The sequence below is a fragment of the Taudactylus pleione genome, unplaced genomic scaffold (assembly GCF_031769625.1).
Source record: "Taudactylus pleione unplaced genomic scaffold, aTauple2 ptg000421l, whole genome shotgun sequence".
Lineage (NCBI taxonomy): Eukaryota > Metazoa > Chordata > Amphibia > Anura > Myobatrachidae > Taudactylus > Taudactylus pleione.
Window position 1 is genome coordinate 516,903 of NW_028284823.1, and position 14,590 is coordinate 531,492.

Genomic DNA, 14,590 nt, shown 5'->3' on the forward strand with positions numbered 1-14,590 from the left:
TTTCACACAAATGCACCCCCCCCACCCCCCGCCCCCCCACCAGCAAAAAAATGAAGACACACCTGGCTGCTCTGGAGCTGAGAGAGTGTCAGGGAAGGAATAGTGATCATTCGGCAGCTCTCAGGATGGGAATGATTGCCTGGGAGGTGCTGGGTGCCTTTGCTGCAGCTCCCCTTACAGTCAGCATCAGCAGGCACAGTTGCCTGCCAGTGCTCTTTACATTATTAAACAAGTCTTCGGTCCGGGGCCAGACGCAATGGTGGCGGGCGGTGCGGGTATGATGCCCTGGCCAGAGGCGCCCCCCTCTGCTGGGCCTGCCACGGCGCCCATGGCATATGCCCTGCTCAACACCCCCCCCCCCCCCCTAGTTAACTCACTGCTTGTGGGCACTGACCAGTTACTGTGTCCATGCAAAGTAGCCAGGATTCTGCTTACAAACATTCCTAAGGTGTGCTAGTGAGCATGGTATAATCACCAGGGTACAGAGATGCGACACTCTCCAAGCCACCATCATTTTTACTGTGAGAAGTGCATGCCTGGGATGTATAAGACCCCATAATTTTACCATTATCTATGTGGTGAATCAATTGCTAGCTCCAAATGGACCATACATAAATCTGCCAGCCCCCCCTTCATATGGCATCTTACACAATTATCCCAGCAGCTGGACATTTACATAAAGGTTCATTTACAGGTCACCTTGCTAATAAAAATAACCTCAAAGTATTATACGTTTGATCAACATACATGGTTTCATGTTGCCCAATATATCATGATCAATAACAATCAATACAATGTACAATAACCGTAGACTATAAATAAAATACTTGTAATTAGCTTTTCACTTCACAATACAGATGCCTATGAATAGTATTGCATTACAATGAATGCACCAAGATCACATGACATTCTGTATGATCTGTCCAGCAGTGATGGCAGCATGCAGGGTCTTGTAGGCAGCAGGTATAAGGTTCATGATGCAGTTCAAGCAGACAAAATGCAGAATACTGGACATCATTTCTTTATCCAATATTTAAGATTAGCACTTATAATACAGTACCCACATTGCTTCCTCTTATGCTGTGTCATTTATTTCATAGTACTTTATGCTTCAAAAGAAGAAGAAAACACCAACAGACGTCAACAAAGAGGTACTTCTAGTATTATGTGGCATAGATGTAATACTGTGTTAAAAAATATTAATTTGCCTTTTTTAATTTAAATATAAATGAAAGGTAAATGCCTTTCATCATACACACACATATATATATATATATAAGTGTGGTGAAGATAAAGCCCCCTAAGTGCAAAACAGTGAGGGAAAAAAACCTTTCAAAGTCTGTAATGTTTCAGTTTTTCCTGAATGTTCCAAGACTCCCCTGATGACAATCCTTGGGGGCTCTCATATGATATTCACAAACAATGGACCTCATTCAGAGCCGCTCGCAAAATGCGAGCGCTCGCTCTGAATGAGGGCAGCCACATCTCTAAAATGAGCTGGCCGCTCGCTAAGCTGTGGGTGACCACCCACAGCTTTAGCGAACGGCCAGGTTGATGGTCAAGACCATCGCGACCATCGGGGCTTGCGACGAGCCCCAGTGAACTTTCGGCTCTATTAGTGTATAAAAGCACTCCACTCGTTGTTATTGTGTGTCCAGCACCTATTAAGAAGTCACAAAAATATCAAAACTTGTATCGACACTATTCGATTGTGGTCCGGCACGGTGCAACATCTCATAAATACACTGCCGTTCTTCCAGGAATGGTATATGAGCATGTATAGTGGGAGATACAAGAAACAGTCTCCAATCGTGTGGTATAAAGGTACAATCATACACTTTAATTAAACAACAATTAAGACTTGTACAACAGAAAAAAGAACAGTAATCTTATCTGTCATGTGGATTAGAGGTGACCTCCGGAACAACCGTTCCAGCGCGTTTTGTCCCGCTATATGGTATGGGGACTTCTTCAAAGGAATGGTTAATGCAAGAAGCGCTTTTTTGGGGGGAGGGGGGGGGGATTTGTATGTACTAATTACTATTGATACCTGCTGGTCCACAGAAAAGTGAATAAATAAATAAATGATCAAACTGCAAACCAAACGAACAAATAAAAAGGAGGTATGTAAATAATTAAATAAAATAAAAAAGAAGAAAAGAGGATGAGTTACTTTGAATAGAAATGAAGATGAAATAAAAATAAAACAACAAAAACGAAATGTGGCTAGTACAAAATTAAATTAAAATGATAAAGTACCAGTGATAATTAAGCATTAATGTTTACACTCCTTTTGTGGGAATGATAGGTGCCCGCTGCTTTGGTGCAGTGCAAACGGGTAACTGTCCCTATCTTACCCTAAAAGCGGCGTTGTCCTTTGATGCTGGTGAACATGTGCCTCTTGATGCTGTACTCGCTCCCACTCTGCTGTCCGCGGACTGTACCCAGTCTGTTAGCGGGGGTTGCAGCTCAGCATGCAGCGATCTCCGCTGTGCCTCCGGCAATCTTTCTGGCCTCTGGCTCTATTGATGAAAGGTGGCTGGTGGCTTGTGTAGTGGTCAGGGCTTCAACATGTTTCGTCCACTTGGTGGACTTTTTCAAGTTTTCAAGTTTTCTATTCAAAGTAACTCATCCTCTTTTCTTCTTTTTTATTTTATTTAATTATTTACATACTTCCTTTTTATTTGTTCGTTTGGTTTGCAGTTTGATCATTTATTTATTCTCTTTTCTGTGGACCAGCAGGTATCAATAGTAATTAGTACATACAAATCTCAAAAAAAAGCGCTTCTTGCATTAACCACTTTTACACTATTTTGAGTAGTGACAACAGAAGCAGCTATAAATTTCACAGGTGCGCTACTAGATTATCAACCAGGACTATCTTCAAAGGAATAGCAATAGTGGGACCCTGCACTTACATTTAATATATAGTGGTATCCTAAATAATCATAATTGCGCACATTTATGATTATTGAGGATACCACTATAAATTAATTCTAAGTGCAGGGGCCCACTATTGCTATTCCTATATAATAATATCTTTGCAAAACAAAAAGCAACAACCACGGGTGCTCTTCTCCAACGTATAGAAACAGGGAACACTGGTGGCACTCTCAGGATTTATCAGCATTGAAAAAAGCTGGTACAACAGGCTATTTAGATCAACGTTTCAATTTATCTAAGTAAATCTAAACAGCCTGTTGTGCTGGCTTTTTTCTATGCTGATAACTCCCATGAGTGGGCGCCATACCGTTTTTTTTCCCACTTTGTATTTGTTTTGTTTTTAACACAGACGCATAGACTGATCTCCCTGTTCCATGCAAGCATCTGTGTCTCTGTTATCGTGCACGATAAATCGTTAGATCATGCACAATAGTTCTTGTGTCACATCGTGCAGCTTTGGCGCATGGCGTCATCCACGCCTGTGTTATCAGCAGCCAATTTTATGATTTGTCAAACAAAACAGATCTGGCCAATTTATAAATTAATAACCACTATAATATGTTGATAAGAATAATAAAACTTGACTACATAATCATATATTTTCTAGTTCAACTTGAGAAAAGGATTAAAATGAGAACTATCAGAGGATTAAACAGCACTCATGCGTCTACATTTTAAAACACAGAAAGTGACTCCTTATAGTTAGAAGGCAGAATGACTTTGTAGAAAACAAATATAACAGAAATAGCATAATAAAATAAATTAACTAGACAATAAAACAATGACAAATAATCACATTGTACATAATGATAATAGTCAGTTGTAATAAATTACAGTTTAAAATATTGTATATCAACAATAAGAAATTATAAAAATGGGGCTATTTCATAGCATTTGCAGCATTTTCCATAAAATTGTAAATAGTCTTCGCTCCCCCAGCAGGGATTAATGGTTGGCTTTGCTGCTGACAAGGTTAATGCTGTAGACAGGTGGGAAGAGCTCACATATACAGAATACTGGACAACATTTCTTTGTCCCATATCAGGGCCGCAACTAGGGGGGGGCTAGAGGTGCACGTGCACCGGGAGAGGATTGCGGGGGGGTGAAAAAGCAGACTCTGCCATCTGAAAATGGCCGCCGCCGCAGAGGAAACTAATGCTAGAGGTCCTTACTGGACCTCTAGTGTCTGTCTCTTTCTTGGCGCCGGCCATTTTTGGATGGCCGTTTTCAGCAGATTCCATGCAGACTAGCCATCCGCATGGACTCTGCTGAAAACGGCCATCAAAAAATGGCCGCCGCCAAGGAAGAGACAGATGCTAGAGGTCCTACTGGACCTCTAGTGTCTTTTAGCAGAGCGCAGTGCACACAGCGTTCCCGGAAGTGCCGGGAACGCTGGCGCTGCAGGGAGAGGATGCTGAGAGCTGCATCTTCTCCCTTCAAACCCCCCTGGCAACGAGCATAAAGCCCCCTGGCTGAGCATAAACCCCCATGGCAATGAGCATGGAACCCCTGACAACAAGCATGAATCCCCCTGGCAATGAGCATAAATCCCCTGACAACAAGCATGAAAACCCCTGGCAATGAGCATGTAACCCCTGGCAACGAGCATGAAACCCCATGGCATCGAGCAGGTAATTTTAAAGTAATTAGAAGCATTACTGTGGGGCATAAAATGGTGTCGGGCAAATATGTAAGTGGCACTTTGGTAATAGGCATTACAGTGTGTGGCATAATGTGTAATGGGCATTATGGTGTATGGAATAATGTAAGTCACTATACCAGGGACATCTGAGTAATGCACTGCCTTATGGAGGAGCAAGGACAAAATCCAGGTACGGGAAGGGAGGGGGGCGCAAAATTGCTGCCTTGCACCGGGTGACAGATATCCTAGTTTCGGCCCTGCCCATATTTAATATTAGCACTTATAATACAGTACACACTTTGCATCCTCTTATTCTCTGTAATTTATTACATAACATTTTGTCCCTCAGATAAAGACGAAGAAAGGACAAACAGACATCAACAAAGAGGTACTTCTAGTAGTATGTGTTATAGATGTGCAATAGTATCTTTCGTTATATAACGTAGTTAAATATTGTATCCAAGGCTTTGATTTATAGGCAGAAATTATTTCTAAGCTACTTAGGAAATCTAAAATTAATCACTAGTGAAAGCCTTTAATTATGAATTCAACATAATAATAATTTCTTATATCTAGCTTTGCCGTTGCGTCACTCTCTAGCGCCGAGCGTCTTTTCGTGTGACTATTTACCTTGAAATGCATCTTATTCGCACAGCAGCTGACACTGTAACGTAGCATTTTGCATGCAGATACACCTGCAGTCACACATAGAATATAGGCATGCCGCATATCATCTTAATCAGCAGAAGCTGATTGTGCGTCCTTTGAAGGTAAAAAGTTGCATGAAAAAGACGTTCGGTGCTAGCGACTCGCACGGCACTCGCACATGTTTAAAGTGAATTGTAGCGCTCAGGGGTAAGATGTATGTGGACAAATCTGTATTGTTCCTTATGGCATACGAGTTTGGAGGCAGGCGTTGAGTCCAAAAGGACTCTGGAGTTTCTGTCCTTCTCTAGGGAGGGAAGCATATTCCCCAGTCACAGGAGGAAAGAGTTCCTTTCTCCCAGTTATTGTCCCCAAGTTTTGTTTCTCAGAGATGGTGAGGAATCAGGACTCCAAAGGACAAAACTCTGCTCCTTTTGTAAGTCAGCAAATAATTTAACATGCCTGAGCAACTTGGTGTCAAACCTTTGGACAAACAGTGTGGATGACAGGCAGAGGGATCACATTTGCTTATTTTACAGGATCGGTAGCTCCTGGTTTTACAGGTGCTAAGAGACTGATCCTCCTAGATTTTTTCTTAAGACTTCACACAGAGATATTTTTCTCCTTCATCCACCAGGGGACACTGGAGATCAAGACACTGGGGTATAGACAGGTGGATGAGTGGAGCTGGCACTTTAAAATGTATATGTGTGAGTGACTCCTCCCCCCTATCCCCCAGAAGCCCCAGTCTTAGAATTGTGCCTGAGGGAGCCAGTCGCTTAAGGCTGAGCTCAGCCCACACTTAATATATTTATTTTTATTTTATCTTTATTTTATTTCATAGCAGATTTCTCGTTCAGTCTTCATGTGTTTGTCTCCAAGGCGACTCACATTCAAGGTTACCTTTATAAAGTTATATGTGTACCCCTGCGTTTAATAACTAGATTAGTGTGAACAGGCATAACCTTGGGGCTTATGCAGGTTTCAAGTAGCTCACTGTGCAACTCTTGACAGCTATCCTGGCAGACATCTGTCTCTGTAGGGTACCTCCTTCATATCAGTTTGGCTCTACACCCTAAGAGTGTTTTTATATCGCTGTTTCGCACTGACCTAATGTACATAAACTACTACATTATTGTTTTATGTTAGTTTTGTTTTTTATCTGCTGCTGGTTCTTCATCCTTCTATGTTGGATAAACCTGGTCTGCCAATCCTTTATTGCGCCAATATCTCCTTGGGGGGTTATATCCACATTGCCTTCTGAGTTATATATGTGTTCATGGTTTTAACTTAACCGTTTTCCATCCTTGCTAGAGTGATACGCCATGGCTAACATACTTTAGATGCTTGGTTGTTCTGGACAATCATTTCCAGGGTCAATGGTCACATCACGAGTCAAAGCTACTGATTAGGGTGCTGGAATTTTCAACGCTCTTCTGGAACCTACCTCCCTTCTCGGAGGCCGGCCTGTTCGAATCCAGTAGGACAACGCCACGGACGTGGTGTACATCATCCTTCAAGGATGGACGCACAGTCTCAGAGCTTGCACGAGGCGAGTTGCCTTCTACAGTGGACAGAGCCCTTGCTTTGGTGATCTCGAGGGTGTTCTTCCAGGAGTGAATTTCTGGGAGGCCGACTTTCTCAGTCCTCAGGACCTTCAACCTAGACTGCTTGTCAGTAGGTGGGGCAGGCCAGACATTCATCTCGGGGCTTCCAGGCACAGTCATTGGTTCCTCAGTACGGCTCCAGGACTTGGGACCTGAATGCAGAGGTGGTAGGCTCTCTGACAGTGTTTGGAGGTACGATCTCCTATACCTCTTCCCTTTTTTCGACTAGTCCTCATGCGTATCAAACAAGAAGTGAACACAGGTTTTCTGGTGGTTCCGTACAGGCCCGTCGGGCCTGGCTCTCAAATCGCCAATTGCTCCTCGTCAGGGATCCCTGGCTACTACCTTTTCGTCCGGACCTCCTGCTTTTCGGTCCGTTCGTATTCTCTGACTTTCAGCAGCTGCATTTCAAGGCGTGGCTGTTGAGGCTACTATCATGTATTGAGTTTTCCGGACTCTGTGGTTCCCACTGTGTTCTGGCTCGCTAGCCGGTTATGACAACTCATTATCATCGCATCTGGTGTTCTTGTGTATTCTGCTGTGAAGAGCGGGGGGTTTTCCCACCACTACTTTCCTTCGTTCCGTCTCTTTTCTTCTTCAAGGGGACCTGGATGCTGGGTTACGCCTCAGTTTTATCTCAGCATGGTCTATTTTTCAGCGCCGTCTGACCTTTTTTCCCTCAGATTCAATATTTTCTTCAAGGGGTTCTCATAGGACAGCATACGTGGTCCAGCCTACACCTTACCCTGGTTCTGTTGTTCTTCCAGTCTTCTCTGTTCGAAACTGGAAGGATGTGGAACTGTAACTCCGCTCTTGGAAGATGGTCCTCTTATTGGCTTTGGACAGGCGGGTCTCGGAGTTGGGAGCTCTCTCTTGTTGGCTTCCTTGTCTCCTTTTCTCATTTTCATGATGACAGCGCGGAACTCTGTTCAGAACAGTCTTCCTACTTATGGTGATTTCGGCCTTCCACATCAACTAGCTTATTGTGGTTCCGCTGCCGGATGGCTCTCAGTCTTCCCTCACCGTGGATTTGTGTGGGTACTTAGGTGTTAGGTGGCCCGTTTTGCAGCATGGCGGAAGTCAGGTTCCTTGTCCTTCATGGTGCTGCTAAACGTGCTTGTTCTGCTTCTTTGCAGATGTTGCCACATGGATCCATTTGGGTATCTGACAGGCGTATGTTGCTAGTGCCTGGCTTTCGCTGGTTTTCTATTCTGCGCTTTTCTACTCGTACAGTGGGTTCCTCTTGGGCTGCCCATCGTGGCACCTCGGCAACTTTGTTCTTCTGTGCGGGCCCGTGCACCTGGGTCTGCATCTTTGTGTTAATTTTGTTACCTTTGCGACCTCATAATCTACTTTTGGTTGCAGGGTTTTGCAGGTTACTCAGGGCTCTCCCACCCGGGGGAGGAAACTTTGGGGCGTCCCCAGTGTCTTGATCTCCAGTGTCCCCTGGTGGATGAAGGAGAATGTAGGATTTTGCTACTTACCAGTAAAATCCCTTTCTCTGATTCCACAGGGGACACTGATTGCCCTCTCAGCACTGCTTTACCTGCCATTGTGTTCTGTTTTTATTTACTTATGTTGACTACGTTCTGTTATGTATTTTTCTATTCGGCTTTTGCCATCCTTGTTGTTCGATTAATTCTCCTCACTTATGTCTTCTGATTCTGTTCCGTCTCCTCGGGCTCCAATTCTCTAACTGGGGCTTCTGGGGGATGGAGGGGGAGGAGTCACTCGCACTTTTAAAGAGCCAGCTCCACTCGTCCACTCGTCTATACCCCAATGTCTTGATCTCCAGTGTCCCCTGTGGAATCGGAGAAAGGGATTTTACTGGTAAGTACCAAAATCCTATTTATGCCACTGGCCTTTCTGCAAACAAAACCTAGGGTGAGAAGCCTTTTAGTTATTGGTCTCCTCAGAACTAGTTGCTCCAGTCCCAGAAGAGCGTAGGGGTTACGGAGAGACTGCCATTCCCTACATGGACAATCTGCTAATCAAAACAGGTTCCCATACCTTGCTTTAGGCCCATGTTCAGAATTTGGCTCCAACCTTAGAATCTCACAGTTGATCATCAACTAATAGAAATCAACCATGATTCCTTACCAGTCAGTGATCTTTCTGGGGCTGCTGTTTAGCCGAGGGTATTCTTACCAGAGTACAGGATCCTCTACCTAAAGGGACAAATGATCCTGTTAGCTCTCAGACTGGTGTCAGTACACTTTTCATGAAAGTACTAACAAGCTGGCCTCCACCTTTGAGGCTGCACAATTTGCATGATTCCATTGAAGAGAGTTCTAGATCTAACTTAATTTGAAATGGAACATATCTTCCAATCATCTTTTCAGAACAGTCTTCCTACTGATGGTGATTTCGGCCTTCCACATCAACTAGCTTATTGTGGTTCCGCTGCCGGATGGCTCTCAGTCTTCCCTCACCGTGTATTTGTGTGGGTTCTTAGGTGTTAGGTGGCCTGTTTTGCAGCATGGCGGAAGTCAGATTCCTTGTCCTTCATGCTGCTGCTAAACGTGCTTTGCCTCCAAAGGTGTGCTAGTTCCTCATTTGGTGGCGGAGGGGTGACAATCTCATCTGAGGGGAGTCTGATCACTGGTGACTACCGATGGGGCTTGTCACCTTTCAGTGCCATTTCTAGGCAGGGGCATTCATAGGGTAGGCTCCAAGAATGCCCTTAGAGGAACCAGCTAGTTGGGCAGTGTGACACATTCCAGCCACTGTGGTGATAGTCATTTGAAGGATGGAGAACTGGGAAGCAGATTTCATTGACTGGCAGGTCCTTTAATCTGGAGAATGGTTCCTTCACCTGGAAGTTTTCCAGCAGATCGTGGACAGGTGGGTTAGCTAGATGTCTATACGATGGCACTATGGTTGAACCACAAGATGGAGTGCTACTGCTCCCGGAATATAGGTCCACAGGCATTGTTGCTAGACACCATGTCAGTACCCTGGGATTGATGGAGAGGGTTCTCTTCACCCTCAAGATGTGGTCAGGGCCTTAAGGACCTATATCAATAGGACCCATGAACTCTGCAGTGTAAATAACTTCTTGGTTTTCTCTGATGCCCAAGAGTTGTTTGCCGGCATCTAAGAAGACCATTACTAGGTGGCTTACTACGGTAATTCACCAGGCTTACATTAAGACAGGACACAAAGTGTACTTACCTCTAAGGGGTTTATTTACTACTTGTCACATTCTAAAACCCAGCACTTCTAATTGTGTATGTGATCAAAATTTAAAAGGGCAATGATTTTACTAGCAAAACATGGCTGGTAAAAGCATTACCCTTTTAAATTTCGGGCACAAACAGGGTCAGAAGTACTGGATATTAGAATCCAACGCTTAGTGTTCCCTTCTATAGGGTCAGCTTGGTTATATCTACAGTGTTGCAGTGTCCTCTGTGAATGGAAGCGAAAAAAGGATCTTTATACCGATATTTAAACCGTTTCTCTGAATCCACTGGGGGACACTAGAAGTACACTTTTTTTACGCTGTTTTTCGTTACTTTTCACCTTGATTTTGTTCTGTTTCAGTGCCTTGTTCTCTCCCCTCTGTCCTTTACTCCTGGTTCTGTATTTGGGGCTTTGCTGAAAAGAAAAAAAAGTTAAAATATTGAGTGTCTCTGGCAGTCGATGGTTTAATAGATGGGGAAGCGTTTTAAGTACCCAAGTTCCTACTCTGAACCACTATACCCCAGTCTTCCATTTTCCCTATTGGACTCGGAGAAAAGGATTCAACACAAATATACAAACACCTATTTTCTTTTCCTTACATAACTTCCTGGATCATTTTCCAGATAAGTGTTTTAGGCAACCAGAACATTTGAATACATTATATTAAACTGGAAACTGGCAGAGCCTAAAATTGGGCTTAAATATAAATGGTATGCAGGTATTGTATGTTATCTGGTACTATTCTTTATACTTAAGAGCATGTCACATATCTCATGTATTTCTTCTTCTTTTGTGTCCCTGTAAACTGATTGTTTGTTTATTATTTACGTCCATCTAGTTGCAGACCCTGTAAATTCAACCCAGGATTTAGAGACGGGACATCATGGCAGTTTTTCTGATGGTATGTTTATTTACGTGCATCAACGCGATCCAAAAACTTTTCGACCAATGCTCTATTTGCCCTGTATATACTGTAGGTACAAAACCTAAAATACAATATCCATTCTATACCACGTTTTTGTTTTTTTTAATGTTACTTTGTTTTCAATGTTACTTGTTTTTGATTTCACAGTTGAAGATGAAAGAAAGAGTGCCTACCGTTCACAGCAAAGAGGTACATCCAGTAGTCCTTTATATGGCAGAGCAGGGCATCATACCCTGCAGTCTGACATCAAAGTGTGTCTATTAAAATTTTCAAATATGACAATTATATTGGGGAAAAACTCTAAATTGAGCACTCAGAAACAATAATAAATAAATAACAGCGCTAGTGAAAGGCTTGGAGTGTCTGGATTGTGGGGTTTGAGAAATTAGCCCTATATCTAGAAAATGATTTATAGATACACATGGCTTGTTATAAAATCACATTTATTAAACACATTGATAGCTCATCCTTTCTAGAATTAACGAATGTTGACAAACACATAAAAATAGACAATTGCTAGTAAAAAGGTTACTGGTATTCAGAGTCCTGCTGAGTGCAGTTCCCACCCTTCAATGGAAATCACTATTGAGGTATGTAAGTAGGGATTGGTGTGTCCCGGTATATTTTCCAGCAATTTTTGGGTAAGCAGAGGGAATCGTCCGGCGGTTCAAATCCCGACAGCGGCTGCCCGACATGGGTGAAAATCCCGATCGTCCCCAGGTAAGTATTTTACTAACCTAACCTCCCCCCCCAACCCTCAGGGGTGCCTAACCCTAACCTTCCCCCCCCTGTGCCTAACCCTAATACTCCCTCTAAGTGCCTAAACCTAACCCCCCCTTCCCCGCCGCCTAAGCCTAAGTCTCCCGGGGGGTGCCTAACCCTGAGTCCCACCCTGGGGTGCCTAACCCTCCCCCCCCCCCCCTCCCTTTAGCCTAACCTCCTGGGGGGATTTTTATTTGTTTAAACAAGTTCTATTATATTTATTCATTTAATTAGGATTCAATATATTTAAACATCTAGTCGACATGTATTCTATTATATTTTCATTGTGGTAAAGTTGTGTGAAACATTATCAGCCAATCCCCATATGGATCCTATCCAACATAGTGGATATATTATTCTGATACAATATGAGTCCTGTACTCAAAGAAGATACACTATCCATTGACTATGAAGACTGGGGAGATATATATACATACATGCATGTGTTATTGGTTATCTCTCGTTGACTCTATAGAATGTTATTAATTCTGACTGGTCGCAATGATCTATAACATGATCATAATATAACAACATTAAATCACACATGATAGTTTGTTTACATCATGTGATTCCGTCACATGCTCTGGCTCCATTACTATTTGTTTACTCTTGAGCCTGCTGTTCATCAGTTCATATCACACCCATGTGACAGGCTCTGAACCAATTATCACTTTCCCCATGCCGTGGGACACGTGACCGGACTCCGCTCACATGACCACGACGGGGGATGAACTGACAGGTAATTACCTAAATAAAAGGTATTTTAACACTCGTTTTTACATTTAAATGTTATATTAATGTTTGATATGATTGCCTTCTCCTACTGCGTGATTTTAGTTAACTTTTATCACATGGCTTGCTTGATTATTTCTAAACTTCTGAGACACCTGTTAATCATTTACTTATCAAAGTAGTATAAATATCTGGGATGCTCACAGAAGCTCACACACTTGCTCCTGATGAAGGTGTGGGTTACTTCCACCCGGAAACGCGTTGAGCCTACAGGTACTGGTTCCCCTACCCACTGGATTACCTTGAGGAAAGGATCACTTGAAATATCTACAGATCCGGACCAGCTTCTCTCTGAATAGAGACATCACTGGACTGTCCCTTACAACAAGGATATATTATTGCGAGGACTCCTTGCTAAACAACCAGGAATGGTAATATCTCTGCTTACCTAAAAATTGCTGGAAAATATACCGGGACACACCAATCCCTATTTACATGCCCCAACAGTGATTTCCATTGAAGGGTGGGAAATGCACTCAGCAGGACACTGAATACCAGTAACCTTTTTACTAGCAATTGTCTATTTTTATGTGTTTGTCAACATTCGTTAATTCTAGAAAGGATGAGCTATCAATGTGTTTAATAAATGTGATTTTATAACAAGCCATGTGTATCTATAAATCATTTTCTAGATATAGGGTTCATTTCTCAAACCCCACAATCCAAGCCTTTCACTAGCGCTGTTATTTATTTATTTCTCTCCCTTTGTATCTATCAAGGAGATTCACACCCTCCTTTCAACAGCTGCTTTTTTACAAGCGCCACTCTATTTAACTCCCTTTCCTTTGTATTCAGAAACAATAAACAGTACTGCGTCATGTACAATAATTAGTACTATGTCTTGTGCATTTTGTGTGCAGATGTTCCGAAGCCCAAATCCTGTAGTGGAACTGGTCTCTCATGGGCAGTTATCAATACCTCCTGGTTCTAGCTAATTGATCCTTGAATTGGCTCAGAGGTTTACTTGCCTCCAACATATAAAGAATATTCCCACTGCTCTGTCAATAGCAGCTGGTGTAGGGGGGTCACTCCCTAAAAAGAGCATAAGCAAATAAATAAAGTCACCAGCGCTGTTGCTAAAAATCAATATAAAGGATGGATAAGTATTATAATGTACAAATTTATTTAAGCATTAAAATTATTATGATAAAAATTAAAAACACACACAATGGCTCATCTTAACTTTTCACTACACCGGATATTATAGTAGGACCTATTATACGGATCTTTACTCCATAAAATTCCATATTTAGAAGTGGCATATTACCATATACGTGGAAGCAGTCCTTAACAGTCCCTTTAAAGTGGGTATACTAGGTGGTAGACTGAATATCCCAAAACCGCAGCTGTCAGGATGCAATGGAGAAAGAAGTTCAGTCCATAAGAGATTGAACTCAGCACGGCCCAAGATAGGGGACTTAAGCAAACAAGGTGACTAAAGTCCAATAATGAGCTTGACTCGTTTCTCTGGGTAATGGTCACCCAGTTTCCTCAGCAGCTTCTGATTCCGCACACACAGAGAACCCATTCGCAAAGTTAGTGACAGATAGTCGTCTTTTTGGGGAGGTAACGGGGTGGTTAGAAGAACACGGGTGTGTCTTACCATTTAAACGTCGTTACATGGGCGTGCATAAATTAGCCCTTGCTATCTCTTATGCAGCATGTCTGGAGAAATGCTGTATTTGAGACAGGTTAGAGCTTCCACAAGGGCTGCATGGCTGGTCGATGCTTCTGATATTTACGCTGGTAAACCACGTAGAAGGCAGCGGTGAGCATCCCTATGCTAGCATATTTTCACAGCTGCGGTCCGTGCAAAATTGCAGCTGCGATCACATTAGCTTCCATCTGTGAATCGGGCCCTATCACCGTTCCAATGTGAATACATTCACATAGATTAAATTGGGTCCACACAATTGTTAAGCCCACTGATATTAGTATAGGTTAGTTTTAAAGGTTAATGCACCAAGGTCCCCTACTGGTGAAATATATATTGTAATACTAATGAATATCCACTGTTGGTTAGTGAAAACTGCATGTAGTGGAAGAACATAACATGTGAACCCTGTAGCATGTAAAAACGCACTATACTGA

At 42.7% G+C, this 14,590-nt stretch overlaps 1 protein-coding gene across 2 annotated transcripts in view; it reads left to right on the forward strand.

Annotated features, from left to right (window-relative positions):
• The window catches only part of LOC148506186 (torsin-1A-interacting protein 1-like), a 62,001-nt gene that overhangs the window by 35,750 nt on the left and 11,661 nt on the right, over positions 1-14,590 (forward strand). For both annotated transcript variants that reach the window (XM_088447144.1, XM_088447143.1), the window contains exons 7-10: positions 1,101-1,151; positions 4,935-4,973; positions 10,859-10,921; positions 11,093-11,134. In XM_088447144.1, coding sequence (XP_088303270.1) covers positions 1,101-1,151; positions 4,935-4,973; positions 10,859-10,921; positions 11,093-11,134 — 195 coding nt within the window. The remainder of the gene's footprint in view (positions 1-1,100; positions 1,152-4,934; positions 4,974-10,858; positions 10,922-11,092; positions 11,135-14,590) is intronic.